At 45.7% G+C, this 16972-nt stretch overlaps 1 protein-coding gene across 34 annotated transcripts in view; it reads left to right on the top strand.

Annotated features, from left to right (window-relative positions):
- The window catches only part of ICA1 (islet cell autoantigen 1), a 142192-nt gene extending 125952 nt beyond the window's left edge, over positions 1 to 16240 (top strand). For 14 of the 34 annotated variants that reach the window (XM_070615744.1, XM_070615737.1, XM_070615740.1 and 11 more), the window contains 3 exons: positions 2777 to 3046; positions 13082 to 13171; positions 15391 to 16240. In XM_070615744.1, the coding sequence (XP_070471845.1) occupies positions 2777 to 3046; positions 13082 to 13171; positions 15391 to 15512 (482 nt within the window). In that variant the 3' untranslated portion in view covers positions 15513 to 16240. The remainder of the gene's footprint in view (positions 1 to 2776; positions 3047 to 13081; positions 13172 to 15390) is intronic. The other 20 variants (XM_070615752.1, XM_070615754.1, XM_070615751.1 and 17 more) reach the window with 3 other exon arrangements.
- Positions 16241 to 16972: the final 732 nt, after the last annotated feature.

Here is a 16972-nt window from a genome sequence, read left to right as displayed (position 1 = left end):
ATGGTAGACCACAGACTAAATCTCTATTCAGAACTAGCTCTAGATAATATCCTCCTCACCATGGGTACTTTTCTCATTTCTGTCACTAAGTTTGAGTTTGATAGAATACAATATTGGTCAGAAATCTTTTGGTTGGAAGTAATGGAAACCTTCTCTAAATAGTTTAGCTTTAAAATTAAAAAAAGAAAACAAAAGAATGTATTGGGTATTGGTCCATGTAACTGGCATCACACAGTGGTGGAATGGCTTCAAGCAAGACTGAATCCAAGGGCTTAGACAGTGTTGTCAGGATTCTCTCCCCAATTCTTGATGTTGTTTCCCTTCATATTTGGCTCCATCATCACTGGGAGCCTCAAAACTTCATCTTCAGAACTTGGAATCCCAAAGAAAGACAGCTCTTTCTTCCAGCTTCCATATACCAAACTCAGGGAAGCCTCTGGCATATGCCCACAGCCAAGGTCACAAATCCACCTGGGATGAGGGCTGGTGAGGCATCTTAAATGGTGTCTCACCAGGATCACACAGAGAAGGTGTCTCTCCAACGGGGAAACTGAAGAAGAGAAGGGAAAGGATGCGAAGATAGCAAAACCCACAGAACTCAACTCTAAATACCATTGCACAAAGCCTAAACAGGAAAAACAAAGATAGAGCTTTTCCAGTCTGTGGTTATTTTTGCAAGACTCAAAGTTCATTATTTGTTGTTGCTAATGTTAGTTCATGATCTTTCCTGAATTGACATCTAGATTGAAAGCATCGAAGCCCCCCCAACTCAGGGTTTGACTTAGTGGAGGGCTGTAAAGTGTCCCCAGGAGGAACACACATAATTTCCAATGCTCGTTTAACGTCTTCTGTTCCTCTAGAGTCTACACATTGATTTATTGAATTGGTTCCCATAAAACGGGTTTGGTTCAGTGATCATCCGGTTTCAGTCAGGCCAGAGAGTAAACCATGAGAATAGTGTTGGGCCTTCCAGTCTCAACTGAAAGTAGGAAGTACAGAGATTTGTGAAGTTAATATATGTGAAAAGGGTGATGCTGAGAGAGATTAAGGGGTCAGGGAGGATGCGTAGATGCATGTTGATGGACACACCCTGTCACAGCCAAGGTTCCTGCCTTTGTTCACAGAGATGGGCTGTCTCCCCTCACCGGCCCTGCGGTTCCCACCATGCACAGGGCTAGGTGTTTCCTGCACTACCCTGTCACTACAGAGCTGTCTCAGAAGCCTGCTTAATACAATGCCATTTTCCCCATCTCTTCACCACCACGCCTACAGTCTATGTCTCGGTGCAAATTCTCTGATAACACAAACAATAAGAATGCTTAAATTAGACAGTTGTCTGATTAAAGTGATATTTTGCCCCTATTTTTAAACCTCAACGATATGAGATGACTGGACTCCTCCCCTCCCTGATTGATAGCCAGTCTGCTCAGCACGTCAAAAATCCCCTCCATCTGTAGATCTTTATATAAAATGTGGTTACAGATCAATAGAGCCAACCAAAAAGCTTTATTTTTTTTTAAAGAAGGTTTCATTTGCTAATTATCTCATATATCTGAGGAAAACCTGTTCATCTCACTTAATATGACAATATCAGAATTGCAATATAGCTCAGAGAAGATATAAATCATGATTGTTCCTTCTCTTCATGACTTACAACAAAAATGTTTGCAGTTTCCAAGTGGCAATTAGATACAACAAAGTCACAGTTAATAAAACTGTCAGTTCTTGGTTTCAAAAATATGTAGAAAACTCAATGAAACGTCTTGCTATGGGATTTCTGATAGCAATTCCCCATTCTGCTTGTATTCACTCATCAGTATTGTGTCAGTGTTCGTATCATGAGAAGGGATCCCTTCTTTAAAAGTCTTCCTTCTGAACAGGCAATGAGGTTTGGTCTATTTCTTTCACTCTTCCTGACAATACTCCAGAGTGGGCATTATTAATATTATAATTTTATAGATGAAAAAAATAGGGCCAGAGGGGTTAAGGGTCTTGCTGAAGTCACACAGCATATAAAGGATGGTCCAGGGGCTCACACTCTGGTCTGGTGCTCATTCCAACCCTCCAGAGCTGTGTCTCTGGCCTATGAAGCTCATCTTCTAGGTGGTCCTGTGAGTTGCGCTGTTTTCCCCTCATTCTTTCACTGCTGCGCTGTGGCAAACCAGACCCACCTTTTTTTCGCTTCGTGCAGCTGGGCTGCAGCAAAAGAGAAAGGAAGCAAGGATGCCTTTCTTGGTCATTGCAGGACTTTCTGACATCCTCTGCCCCTCTCCCCTTCCCAGGCCAGTCAGGGCCTGGAGTGGGTCCTCTCCCCATCCTGGATGGCAAGGCAGCCTGCCACATGGCGTGGTGGCTGTGGATTTAGGGCTTGTTGTGTGGGGAGATTCAGGAACCTATACAAACAAGGAACGAAGATCTCCAACCTGCCTTCAATCCTGGCTTTGCTTCATATCTGAGAAATGTTTTGGTGGTAAATTTGCTTTTACGTTAAGGAAAAACCAAAACCCTAGAATTTTTTTGGAAACTATTTCAGTGCAATTCTAATAATGTTCAGCAACTGAACTGGCCTTGAAGAAAGGAGGATAAGGGAGAAGGGAACTGGAAATTTAATTCTCAAATTTCTTGAAAGGCTATAATGGAATTAACTTATTTTTTGATTAGCTTTTTCTTAAATCTAGCTGTCTCCCCAGTCTGTCCCATCCCAAACCCCACTGCATTGATTCCCGAGGGCCTGGGCCCTTGGTGGTGATGTGTTTTGTGCTGTTACTTTGACCAGCTTGCCTGGGCCCAATGGCAGGGACTTTGGAAGCCGAAGGTGCTGACAAAGATGACCTGCTGCTGTTGAGCGAGATCTTCCATGCGTCCTCCCTGGAAGAGGGCGAGTTCAGTGAAGAGTGGGCTGCTGTGTTTGGAGACGGCCGGCTGAAGGAGCCAGCGCCCACTGTGGGCCCAGGAGAGCCAGACGCCAAGCCCCAGGCAGCCTCAGGATTCCTTCCTTCGCAGCTTTTAGACCAAAATATGAAAGACTTACAGGCCTCGCTACACGGTATGTACTATGGGGATTGAAAAGGGGCTTTTTTTGTTTCTTCATTCTTTGCGTTTTTAATCCCAAAGGCCTATTTCTTCCTTCTTTGTCATTTTTTTGATATTTTCTGATTTTTATTTTATGTCCAGTGTCTTTTTTGTTTTTTGGGGTTTTTTTTTGTATTTTTCTGTTCTATCCAGTGACTTTTTAGCTGAAATCTCAGAATCCCATTCTAGCTTTAAGATATGTTGCAGGGTTTAAAATCTATTCCTTATAATTTTCTCCCAATGTTAACATTTCCTATTAATAAAAGGTTAGAGAGGTTGTTCTCAATCTTATTGTCTTATTTTGATTTTAGACTTTTTCATGGCATCCTTGAGAGGATTGCCTTCATAGTCATGGACCTGGTGGCTTGGCCATCACTGCCTGGCCGTTGCCCTAGCTGCTTCTCCCATATACTCACAAGGCAACGTTCTCCGCATTCCCATAGACATGCCCTCTTTCTGAGTGCCAACTGACATCACACTGGGCTTCTTAACTCTTTCCATGCTATCTTTCTCTTGCTCTCTCTCTATCCTGGCCCATCCCTACCCTGACTATGCCCTCAGCTCAGCTGTTCCTATTCTGCCTGAACCACATGGCTCAACCGTCCCATGCGTCTCGGCCACAGCAGAAACTGAGTTTCCACACTGATCAAAATGGTCAGCAACATTGGTAAAGGTTCAGGGCACACTGAGGCTCTCGGGCAGCCCACATGCTGGTTGAGAATTGCTGGCATAGAGAGCGTGTTGATTTAGAGAACAAAAACTAAAACTCAGGTTGAAATCTAAATTTTTAAGTTTTGAGTTTCTAAACAAACAGACCTTGGGAAGGAAACAATTTTCTAGTATTTCAATACTTTTTCCCTCCTTTCATGTCCCTTTAATTGAAATTCTCAAATTGTTTTGGTTTTTCCATGAATTTAGGCTATCTCCTTAATAAACACCATGTTTATCTGGCACTTAGAGCTGAGAACAAACAGCAGTGCTGGAATCATTAAATAATTATGGGCTATTAAAAAAAACCTCAGGTCTTTGTTGATGAGATCATGGACAAAGCAAGAGTTGGTGGGCAAGACCAAAAAAAAGTCTTCCTTCTTTTTTATGAACTGCATGATTCCTTTTGTTTTCCTTTGTGAGTCCTGTCTCATAGCCATCTCATTTATTTTCAGTAAGGAAGTTAGAGATAGGAAGGATAAATAAAATTCGTAAATACTTCTCCGCCCTGAGTTTTACCCCTGGGTTTCACCATCTCTTTCACCGGAGCCCCAGATGAGCAATGCTGCCATGACTTGAGTTTCACCCCCACCCACCTGTGGTGGAGGTGCTAACGAGCCGTGGGAGAGTTGGAAGGCAGGAGCCAGGATCCACAATGCAGATCTTGGGGCTGCTGGAGACTCTCCAGCTCTCCTGCCGGATGAATTCCACTTGGGCCCCAGCTTTGGAGACACCAGGGCCCCTGCTGCCAACAGGGAACAGTGGTGGCATGCTCCTACTTAGCAGGGGTGGCCCAGGGCTATTGGCTTGTGAGAGCTCCACACTGACAACCCAGAAGTCTGAGCCCCACGCCCTCTTCCTGAGCATGCAGAGTGAGAAGATCTCAGCTCAGGGCCCAAGGCAAGGTCCCCGGAACTAAGCCTGAGAGCTATGACATGAGCAGTGGCCATGGGCTTTGCACATCAGCCTTGCCCCAACTCCAAGAGAAGGGCACAAGGCCACACGGGTCTAAGGAGGAAGGTGTTCTGACAGTCAGAGAGAAATGCAAGCTCCTACTGTGCAAAGAGAATGAGGTCCTGCAAAGGGAGACCATTTATTTCTCAGGCAAACAAAATCTCACTTGAGGTTGCCATCCTACTAACACTTGAGCAAGTTTCTCATTCATTCAACAAATGTTTATGGGGTCCTCCTGGGCTCCAGGCACTGAAGATTCATCTGAGAACACAGACACTTCTTCCTTCCTGGAGCTCACATTCGAATGAGAGGAGATAATGAACAATTAACATAATAAAGAAGCACATCACAAAGTAGGTGCAAGAAAGTGACCAATGTTACAGGGAAAGGAAAAGGGAGAGCCAGGGCTAGAGAGTGTTGGGGGGATGGCAGGGTAGGTCAGGCTGCAGAACTAAATAGGGTTCATATTGAAAAGAGATCTGAGCTGCAGGAGGTGAGAGAATTAGCCACGTGGAGATTGGGGCAGAGGGAGCCCCTGTGCCAGTGCCTAAGGGAGGTCATGGGTGGCATGGCCGGGGGTCTGCAGGAAGAGCACTGTGGTTGGAGCAAGGGGGACAGGTGTTCAGAGAGGAGCAGAAGCTGGACCACACGGGCCTCGGAGCCTTTGGAAGAACTTGGGCCCTTTTTCAGCCCAAGTGAAATTGGGAACCATCACAGCATCCTGGTCTAAGGATGGAGATGATCTGAAACACCTTTTAAAAGGATCATTCTGGTTGCTAAAAGTTTCCTTTCTTCTGCTGGGGTCCTATCAAGATCAAGGTTAAAGGAGTTACTTTGTAACCTGAGTTAGCCTGTTTCCTTCGCATGTCAACAGTCACCAATTGAATGTCTATGGAACTCAAACTGACAGAAAAAAAAGGTGGAAGCTAAGTGTTTGAAAGAGGAAGCCCATCCAGCTTCCCACACCTACGCATCTCGCCCTCTCACAGCCCACCCCTCCCACCCCCCCCCACCCCCCCCACCCCGGTGCTGCCCCCTGACTCAGGGAACCTTCGAAACTACGTGGTACAAATAAAGGCCAGGCTCCCTGTTCGATGATGGATCGTATAATCCACTCACAACCACATCCTATGCTTTTGTCAGGACTCTCCCCACCCCCCTGAAAGAGAGGAAAAGATGAATGTTGGCTCCACATATTTTTTCCATTGCATCCATTGTCTAGAAAATCCATCTATTTACATGAATTGCAAAAGCATCTAAATAGCTATTGAACTTTTGACACCTTGTATTGAAACTGCTTCCCCAAGTTATCCAGTTCATCTCAAAAATGAAATTAAGCCACTGAAATAAGTACTCAGACTACCTTGGCTCAATGAGACACACTGTGGTATGAAGTCAGGGTTTTATTCTGCAAACTCCCTTCCCCTCACTTGTTCTTCAACAATAGGTCAAACCACTCAAATTCTCTGGGCCTTTGCCTTCTCATCTGTAATATGAGGTGTTAGACTCACCAATCGATCAGGAGAGACCCATGTCATCCAAAGGAGCACCTTCTACCTCTCCACAAGTGTCAGCTGCCTATCCCTCGGTTAACCTCCACTCAGAGATGCTGAGGTCTAAAGTTGTGTGATTCTGTGGATCCCCCATTTGTAGCTGGTAAAATAATAATAACTGGTACTCCATAAGGCACATGCTATGTGCCAAGCACCGTCCTGTGTGCTTTTTATGTATATTAACTGACTTCATCCTCACCCCCCCCTCCCCAGGCAGGTACTGCCATCCTCTCCATTTTATAGCCCAGAACACTGAGGAGGAGAGTCGCTAAGTAGTTTGCCCAAGATCCTACATGTGGTAGGAGGCAGGCCAGATTGTGACACTGAGCCGTCTGATCCGGAATCTGTGCCTTCCACCATTCCGTTTGTCTCTGATGGCAACGTGCTTGCCCTACAGCTCCCTTCAGCCTTCTCCTGGGATGCTCCCAGAGAAGCAGGACTTGTAATGGCTAGCCTGGCCCTGGGCACACACAGGGACAGGAATAACTGGGTTGTCATGGAGGAGGAACGTGGGTGTGAGGAGGCAGCCTCCCTGTCAACAACAAAAGTTGGATGATATTCCAGAATAGAATATTTACTTATTTATTTATTTTTTGGTGAGGAAGATTCACCCCGCTCTAACATCTGTTGCCAGTCTTCTTCTTTTTTTTTTTGCTTGAGGAACATTTGCCCTGAGCTAATATCCATGCCAGACTTCCTCTATTTTCTATGTGGGATGCTGCCACAGCATGGCTGAGGAGTGGAGTAGGTCCACGCCCAGGATACAAACCCACAAACCCAGGCTGCTGAAGCAGAGCGTGCAGAACTTCAACCACTCGGCCATGGGACCAGCCCCAGAACAGAATATTTGAAATTGAGATTGTCTACAAAATTTTTGCCTGTGCTAGCAGCCACCCACACATTCACTCCAGTGCACTCCTGCTCAGTCTCGCCACCCTATCCTAGCTGTCTGTGAGGGCCAGGTGGAGCTGTATCCTCAGGGTCGGAGTGTCAGGAGGGCTGAGGGGGTACTGCTCCAGGCTACGGCCACACCACCTCCACACTCCTCCACACGCCATTCTGCTCTCCTTCGCCCTCTCTCTCTCCCTCCTGCATCTCTTCAGTCTTCTCCCCTCATCTCCGCATTCTCCGCTGCCTCCCTCCCTCTCTACTTTGGCCTCGCTCCTCCCTCTGCTCCCCAGTGCTCTGGGAGAATAGAAAGGAAGGAGGATTTACTAAGACAACAATTATATCTTCCTCCCGACACCCCCTTCAAGCTCTAGGAGAGCAAAACAAAGGAACTTAATTTAGGACTGAGTTGTACTGAAAATTTGAAGAAGGCGTTAATTTTAGCTAGGATTTCTAAGTTTCTGAAGTTACCAGCATGATAGGGACTTGGGTTGCCTGGGTCATACAGTGACAAGAAAATTGTACCTTCCTGAGGCTTCCTGAAGTGAGTAGGGGGAGAGCCAGCCGGAGGGGCTGCCTGAGGGGGAGACCAGGCAAGGCTGTTAGGCCTCATTTGACATTCTTCTCAATTCTCCATCAACATCCAAAATTTAATTTAGAAATAGACGCTGATACTGAAAAGATTACCATCTGCTCAGTATAAATGCACCAGGGCATCTTTTTAATTTAGTATTCTGCAAACCAAACTTAGGAGTCTTGTTCCAGATTCTTACAGACATACAGCCCTGTGTTCCTTCCTTCCGGATATTCTTTTGTTTTACCCAGTTCCAGGGTGCTGTTACCATCTGGGTGGGTTTCCATTTAAGGCTGATGTAACGTCAAGCTTTGGATTTTCTCCAAGTCATCTTTCCTCAACCAGAGCTCACTTCTTGCTGTTCCTGGCTTAGCCTGGCTCCAGGTAACTGATATTTCAAATGGCATAATGTGAAAGAAAAGACTGTGTGGCCCATTTCAAGATAGTTTGAACACAGAACAGGCACTCTCAGCATGAGCCAATGGATTTGTTTGTTCCATCAAAGCAGCAGCACTTTCCATGCCTGCTGAGGAGCATCTGCAAGTCTTGGCTATCTGTAGAATTCAAGTGCCTCTGTGAGTCCGTAGAAGGAACTTTGATAACCGTCTATTCCACCCTCATTTTATAGATGAGGAAATCAAGGAATCCCAGAAAGGTCTCTTGACTTGCCATGTTGTTACGGTTTTATCTACCATTCACATAAGGTCAAAACTCCTCACCGTGGCTTACAAGGTCCTTTACGGCCTGACTCTGGTCTCATTGTTGCCCATATCTTTACTTATCATGACTTAATGACTTTGTTCTGCTGGAGAACGATGTATTATGTTGGTAAGCTGGACTCCAGCCATAGTAAACTTCAGTGAGCCCAGCTCTACCCACCACTAGGCCTTGGCACATGCTCCCCCTCCCCTTAGAGCATGCCACGTACCTACACACCCATGATGCTTGCTTTACCTGGTTAACATCTCATCCTTCAGATCCTCAGCATTGATGTTCTTTAATCCAGGGAGCCTTCCTTGACTCCTTTCTCCCCCAAGAAGTCAGTGTTAGGTGTTTCTGCTCTCCATTCTCTTTACACCCAGTACTTAATCATTCCTCGTAGCTCACCTCATTGTAAAATTGATTTAATTTTCTGTCTCTTGCTTTCAGTTGTCATGGGCAGGGCCTGTGTTTGTGTTGCTCACCATCATATTTCCAGAACATGAATAGCTCAGTGCCTGGAATACAATAGATATTCAAAAAAAGACATTGGATGGATGGGTGGATGGCAAGAAGGGAGGGAGAGAGCAACTGACATTGAATCACTACATTAAAGAAAATAATCCTCAGACAATCTTAGGGGTTGATCCTCATGTCTGCTGAGCTATACGAAAATCCAGATTCGGCTTAGATTTATTGAGGGCCTCTCTAGCCTCTGTCCTCCCTGGTTTCACCTACAAGATTGTTTCATCCATCCAACAACGTAATGACACAGGAAGTTTTATCTACCATTTGCAGGTATGGAAACAGGGGCTCCGAGTGGAGCAGGCTTGGCCACCATGGCTGTGGTGTTCCCACTTTCCCCTTCACTGCCAACCCCACCCCAGAGCACCTCAGACTTGATTGTCAATCCAGCCTGGACTTCTGCTCTCCCAGCTAGTGAAATGCCATTCATGGTAAAGTGCTACTCTGGATGGTGTTATTTTGGCTCCACTTGCGGCTCTAGCTGGCCAGTGTTATTTCTGGCTGATTTATATTTTCCCTTATGTAAGTAAAGGGGGAAGGATTGCGCCAATAAAATTTTATATGTGTTTCCTGCAAATGGGTAGCACAGTTGACATATCAAAGGAACAGAGGGCTAGGACAGTCATTTTGTTCACGGAGCTCTCAGCACTCTCCTGCCCCTACCCCCACCACCCTTCTCCTGACAAGTTACTCTGAGATGGGGAGACAACCTCCCAGCCACCTCTTCATGTTAAAAATGCCTCAGCCAGCTAACACCAACTAAAGAAAAGTTGATGGCAATGACAGGAATATTAACAACACTAAGTTCTCTTCAAATAGCACTTTTTCCTGACAGAAGCCAAGACATTTGAAATCGGGCTTGGCATTCTGTCCATAATTAGCCTCATAGCACCCCTCCCCTAAAGAATTCCCAAAGAGATATGAAGGAGGGCGGAATTGCAGCTGAACTTAGTATTTTCTTTTTTTTAATATACAGCGAGTGTCACAGCTGTACCATTTTCTCCCCTCACATACATATAGTTGGATTGTTAGACTTATGCCTAATAGCTGTTCTGAGGGGAGACTGACTTGGCAAACTGTCTGTGGTTTCTGCTTCACACTATGGGACAAAGGAATAATGATACCTGTGTCTTTGTGAAAATTGGGAGGTATACTGTCCCCATCATCTTAGTCCCCAAAGAGGGACTCATCCTCCTTCATGTCCTCTGCTGCAGAGAAGTTCCCAAATCCGTAGATTCTAGATGTTGCTTTTATGGTTCATGAGTGTTTAGGTGAGCAATACTCAAAAATTCATAGTTAGAAAGGAATCCAATTACAAGACAGTTATTGTCTTTATAAAGGAATCTGCCATTATAATCCTTTAAACGATAGGCTTGAAAATATGGTTTGTTTTTCTGGTACTTTTAAAATATGACTTGATATACAGACACTTATTTGTAACTTTTCAGGAACGTGTCCATTACATAAAGTGAAGGGAGCTCCATTTTGACATGTGGATTTATTGTGCCTCCTTTAGGAATGTGTTCCATTTTATACTCTGAAAAATACAAGGCTTTGAACCTGCCTCTCTTTCCCAGTGTTCTCTGCAGCCATTTTTCAAAAGTGAATGTCGTGGATATTTTTGAAACGGGAAGAATGACCATGTTGAGCTCCCACTGTACCAAATAGCATACAGCAATCAATAGCAGTTAAAGCTGCAGGAGCTAGGGAGGCAGGTCCTGAAGCAGACCCCTCTGTTTCCCAGGAGGGCCTCTCTGCTTGTCCCAGCTCTGGCCTCAACCACGATGGCTGATCCTGATGGAGATGGTAACCCTGGCAGCCTCCCTGCAGACCATCTATGGCAGTGCTTCTGAGACTTACACTTGTGCGGCAATCCCTGAGGGTTTGTTAAGACAGTTTCCTGGGCTCCACCCCCAGGGATTCTGATTCATGTAGGTCAGCGTTGGCCATGAACTTGCATTTCTAACCAGCTCACAAGTGGTGCCCCTGCTGCTGGTGTGGGCACCACTCTTTGAGAACCACTGCTCTAAGAGAATGAGGCCAGGCTGCAGGGGCTGGTGGAAAGGTTGCATGGGTTCTGTTGAGCAAAAGCTGGTCTTGACTACACTTGGTGTCAGGGAGAGGATTGTAGGGGATAAGGTAAAATTTACCCACTTAGAGTCTACCTCTTTCAGCTTTATTTGGCACACAATGGAACTGCAATTTTGACTTTCCACATTTACCACTGTTTTATATGATTTCGGTTTAGAAGGAAAATGCTCGTGGGCCAATTTTCTAGGAACTAGGTAGGTTATGTTACTCCTGTATTACACCAAATACTGGTAATTTTTAAAAATTGCTTTATTGAACTATAATGTACATAGCACAAAATCCACCCATTGTAAGAGAACAGTTCAAGGATTCCTAATAAATGTATGTTGTGCAACCATCACCACAATCCAGTCTTAGAACATTTCCATCATCCCAGAAAGTTCCCTCAAGATCGGTGCTTTTGTTTATGAATTATGTTAACTACACGTTCAGGTACCCTTCCAATGGATAACAATACTTTTTAAAGCCCTCTGTATGTTTTCATTGTTTTAGACCCAATAAATAGGTTATAGGCCACCTGTTTCATTTGTCATTGGTTAGTCTTCTTAGAGAAGCTTGTATGCCACTTGCCTAAAATGAAAAAATTCAACCAGTGAGTATTGTAGCATCTACTGTGCCAACCGTTGCTTTGCCGTCTCTTAAAATAAGGCTTCATAAGTGCACTTCTCATGGTTTAAAAGAGTTCTTCAATAATATATCTTGATTCAGCACCCATTGTGTGCCAGGAGGTGCACTAACAGACATAAAGGGGAATAATGCATGGCTTTTGCCTTCAAGAGGCTCACACCTCTAGGAGATGAGACAAAAATGCAAGCTAATAAATATAGTATGATTCTAATTAAGTCCCTAATTACAAATCTTAGAATGTCAGGGTAAATAAACAGCATTAAATCTTATTGTTTTGTGGCATATACTGAGTGGCTTTCTTGCTCCAGAAACTGGTTTCACTACCCCAGCTGGCCTCTGTCATCCAAACATGATGTCATGAGGGCCTTATCAGAGGCAAAACCTTTTCTGTAGAAAACGTGTGACCAGAGCATGCCAATAAAAGGATACAGTTTTAACTATGATAGACCCGACAGTGATGCATCATCTGATGGTCTGCCTTTCACAGTGAGAATCAACAAGGAACTTAGTCCACAAACACCTACCTGAACTGCGTTAGGTATTTTGGAGCACATTGAAGAAGCAATTCCTGGTCTTATTGAGAAGACAGGACTTAACACATACAGAAAACAGGCGTGTAAAGAGGCATATGGTAAAGTTCTAAATTAGGTGTGAGTCATGCCAAAACATCCAGCACAGACAGGAAATGCTGTGGGGAACTAGGCTTGCTCCCTGCAAAGCAGGACTGCGGAATGCCTCTGAATCATTAGGGGCAGAGAGAGCACAGGGGCTTTACAGAATGTTGGGTTATACCAGCTAAACACCATTGTAGTGTACGGCAGGCAGCAAGTTAAGGGGGCTTCCTTCCCCCTCATATATTTGGCTTGGATTTCTGTTTATTTTTCTATATTAACTAAACTTCCTAATTTAAATCAACTGTGTAGAAAATAAATGAACTGAATCATATTAGAAGTAGAGAGGACCCGCAGTTTACTAGTTCTATTGCTACATGTAATGGTGTTCACTTTTTAAAGTCTTCCCCATTTGTGACAGAAAAACAAGGCACTTGATTTCCTTGGAACGCTATTGATAATCTTTAGTGTGAACATGAAATGATGTTACTTGAGAAGAAAAATGGGCAAAGATGTATTAACCTTAGCAATTTCTCATTGCTTCTCAAAATCCAATCTTTTCCCTAGTTTTCAATACTTTTGAGTTGGGCATGATTATACCTATCTACTCTCCCTTAAAATGTGTTTCGGGTATGAGTAACGTGGGACAAGGGTCTGTCACACCACCCCCTTCCCTTTCTTTGGGGGCTACCGTGGTTGACAACCACGTGTGCCCAGCACAGGTGGGACAGTGTGACTGCTCTTCCCTAGATCTAACGAGCTCTGGTTTTGAACATTAGGCTGGTCAAAGAGCAATGTCAATCCTCCTCCTTCTCCATGGCCAGCACCAAAGGCAAGCAGTCCCAATGACAACAGCCCTGCAGTGAAAGGTAATACAGTGTTTTATCCCCCTGAAATGAAAGCCACCTTCCTTTCCACTGGCCTAACACTATTTTCTGTATTTCTTTACTAATTTCCATTTGAGCACTTAGGGTTGAAATGAGAGGCTATTCGGGTGCAGAGTTTTGCATGATCCTAAGAGTTACATCCTGACTTTTTTTCTGGCTTACTGTCCTAATTCATAATTCACTTTTTCAAATTTAATGAGGAGGGATCAAATATATCTGTCTCCATGTGACTGGGTGCTCCCCAAGATTGGGTGGAAACAGCATGGGAGGAAAGACCTCTGAGGTTTGCTGTCTTTCGCTGAAAATACCATTGCCACCACCAAACAAAGCCTTTAATTAGTGCTCTTCACAAAGAGCCAGGTTTCTTAGTTGTCAAAAGAGGGCCTTTCAAGTTCATGAGATCTGTTCTCTTCTTGAGACAGGGCCCCAAAGGGAACATCTGCTCGACTGAAGATCTCATCTGTATTTGCAGCTCACGCTCTCTTCCTTTGGTCTTCACCCACTTTCCCCTTCTTGACCTCAGGAAGTTAGGGGAAGTGTCTATTATCATCAAAAAACATTCCCGTGATGTTCTTTTAGGGGGTGTGCGGATAGTTGCACCTGGTTTTCCCTCCAACAGAGGAGGTCTGGGGGATGTGAGGATTGCCCCAAAGTATAGTCACCTGGTTCCTCACAGCAGGGCCACACCCACTCTGAGGGCCTTCTAAGACCTTTGCACAAGTTGGGAGGAAGGGGAAATGAGCATGTAGCATATTTTCACTGGAGATACTTCTAAGATATCTTGATTTTCTCTATCCAGAATAGACAAATCCTCCTAAATCAGTCTTGCCTCATACAATTTCCTTGTGTGCCCTCCTACACGATTAAAGAAAGCTGACTTCCTTGTTTTTAGTTGTTTTTCCCCCACCCCAACCAACTATACTGAGATCTCTCAAGTCTCAGTTTATCACATCAAAATAAGCCAAGTGTTTTGAGGGCTAACTCCTCACAGAACTCAGTTAGTGTCACATGGTAATAACTTGCATGTTACTAACTAGTCCTGCTTGTAGTAACTTATCTCTGTAATAGATGCATTGTTATCTCATTATAAAGTGAAATATCTGCAACAGAGTTTGACAAAAAGCCAAAGGGAGGGCAATCAGAAATACGAAGTGCTCAGTATACCGTCTTAACATTTCAGGGCCATTTTGTTGGGAAGACCAAAGGCCCTGTTTATGTTGGTGGATTCCCATCGCTCTAATATAACCACTCTTAGCAACTTGTCCTCCCAATATTCTTTGAGACTCTCTTAGGCAGATGGCAAGCACCTTCCTAGCTGCTCTCAGCTAGAAGGAGAACCTGTCAGAGAGACATATTCTTCATGCTTTTGATACTCCCACCTGTTGGAGATGGAAAAAAGCATGGGTCATCCAAGCCAGTGAACTTCGATGCTCATGTGGGATGATTTATATAAAGAGGAACCTCCTACTTATTTAGGAATCACTTGCATCAGGCACTCTTTTGAAAATCTTCTCCTCATCTGGAAGATAATTTGGCTCTATTATAGTGGTAATCAGGAAGTCAGGGCAGGTGTTTCAGTGAAGGAGCAGCTGAGGGAAGTACTCCAGGGAGGCTGAAGGGTGAGGGGTGTGGGGTGTTTTAGAGCCCACGGGAGAAGGGAAGGCATGTGGAGGGCCTCCTTCCTCTGACAGGAGAGGGGTGAATGTGGTGACTTTTATCAAAGAGGAGAAGCCAGGCCTAGGTGCCAACCCCTTCTTGGAAGCCTGAAAAAAGTGGCCATGGTATTTCTGTTGTCCCAGCAGATATGACAAGATTCTTCCAGTGAACCCTGGAAGGCACCTTGCTTCCTCAGCCATTCAGTCTGACTTCTGAAATAACTATGGTATTTCTTGGTTGTGGTAGAGTGGCAGGGTCTGAGGCAACTCTCTGGGCTGTGGCCATCTGCTGGGGTGGGGGTGAGATGGGAGTTAACACAAGAGTTCATTCTTCACTGAGCTTTAGGCCGTGGTTTTGAAATTATTACTCAGCCGACCAACGGGGGGACGTGGAATTCCCTAACTCGCTTTAGAGCCAGAGCATTATGGGGTTTGTCTGATTGAGCATCCTCCTTTTCCAGAGGAGCCTGGACCCTCCCGTGTGCAGGAGGGCAGAAGTGGGCACTTGGAAGGCGGGCGTGCTGATGCTTCTCCTTCTCTCCCCAGAGCCTGCCAAGGCTGCTTCGGACCTGACTGCCTGGTTCAGCCTCTTTGCTGACCTCGACCCATTATCAAATCCTGATGCTGTTGGGAAAACGGATAAAGAACATGAACTGCTCAATGCATGAATCTGCAGCCTCCGGGACGGAGCCCGTGCCACCCCTGAACAGCGCGCCGGGGGCTCGCGGTCGTCTGAAGTGATCAGTATGCTGTTTTACTGTTGACGTGCCATTTTAATAAAATGAAGGGTCAAAGGCCCTGTTTATATTGGTATAATTATTTACTCTTATTTGGTATAAAGGGTTTTAGTGTATTCTCTATGTGGACCTAAACAATACAGGATTGTCGCGGAGTGGTTTCCAGGCCGGCGGCTCTCCTGCCAACACCCGCGTTGTGGCTGCTGCTGTGTCACTCGGCTGCCGTGAGATCCAAGTTCAGATCATAAACCTACTTTGTGTTAGGTTTAAATAACGTATCCTACAGCCTCAGAGGCAGCCAGAGGCTAATGAAACTTAAATGCCTCCTCTGTACCCCCTGCCTCTGTCCCCCTTTGAGGGGGGCTGCAGGAAAATGCCCCTTCCTGCCAACCCACCTTCCAGGGAGCTCTGGACGAAGGTCTGGCCAACCAAAGACACTGTCCCCCAGCCCTTGCCCGGTGGACTGTGTTCTCTCACAGGCAGAAGAGCTTGGCTGTCTCTGCTTCACGAACCTTTCTATGGAAAGCAGCCATGTCTGCAGATACGTGTCTCCTTTGTCCTCTCCATGGCTGGAATTCAAAAGCATGTATTTCTGGAGCCCTTTGTGACATTAACTGTTTGTTTGTTTTTTTTTTTAATTAAACAGAAAAAATATTTGACATGCAAAGTTAATAAATGAGTTTGTTGCGGGGACTCAGTGGGGAGGTGCTGTGGGGGTGGGGGCTGGAGAGGGACAGAGGAGGAGGAACTGAACCACTGAACGAAGCTACTGACGTGACCCCTTGCATCCCCCAGATGCGGTGGCTGGGGGAGGAGGTTATGGCCTTCTGTTGCCTTGGGCAGAAGTGCATGATTTGCATGTGGGCACATAAGCGGCTCAGACACTCCCCTAGTGTTAGAGACCCCAGAGCTGGCGCCTCTTCTCCCCTCCCGGATCACCAGTGACATGCTAAGTGAGAGGCCACACACATCCACAGAAGCCTGTGGCACCCCTTTCAGTGAGCCTTTGGCCCTGAGCGGGGGTGGAATTGATAGCCGGCAAACGGTTCTACATGCTCAGTTGGGCCAGGGAAGCTTTGGCTACACTCCTGCGGCCTCATCCTCAGCTCTGAAAGGGTCGCCTGGGGCCACTTCCTCAAACACACAGGAACACTGGGCTTCCCGGCTCCTCCTGGAAGGGCCCGGCCCCAGCAGTAGCCACCGTCCTCTGCAAGGCAGCCTGGGGCTGGGTGACTGCTGGAGGGACCTCTTCCATGCGGGAGAGACGGGCAGGTGTAACGGGTCTGGGGACTCCGCGAGTTGTGTAGCTTCTGTGGCTCTGCTCACTTCCCAGCCAGCACGGGGCCGTCCACGGAGTCTAGTTTGTTCGAATCTTACTTAGCAACTCCTCA

The sequence above is a fragment of the Equus przewalskii genome, chromosome 4 (assembly GCF_037783145.1).
Source record: "Equus przewalskii isolate Varuska chromosome 4, EquPr2, whole genome shotgun sequence".
NCBI classification, from domain to species: Eukaryota; Metazoa; Chordata; class Mammalia; order Perissodactyla; family Equidae; genus Equus; species Equus przewalskii.
Note: the sequence above shows the minus strand (reverse complement) of the source record. Positions and strands in the feature narration are given on the sequence as shown.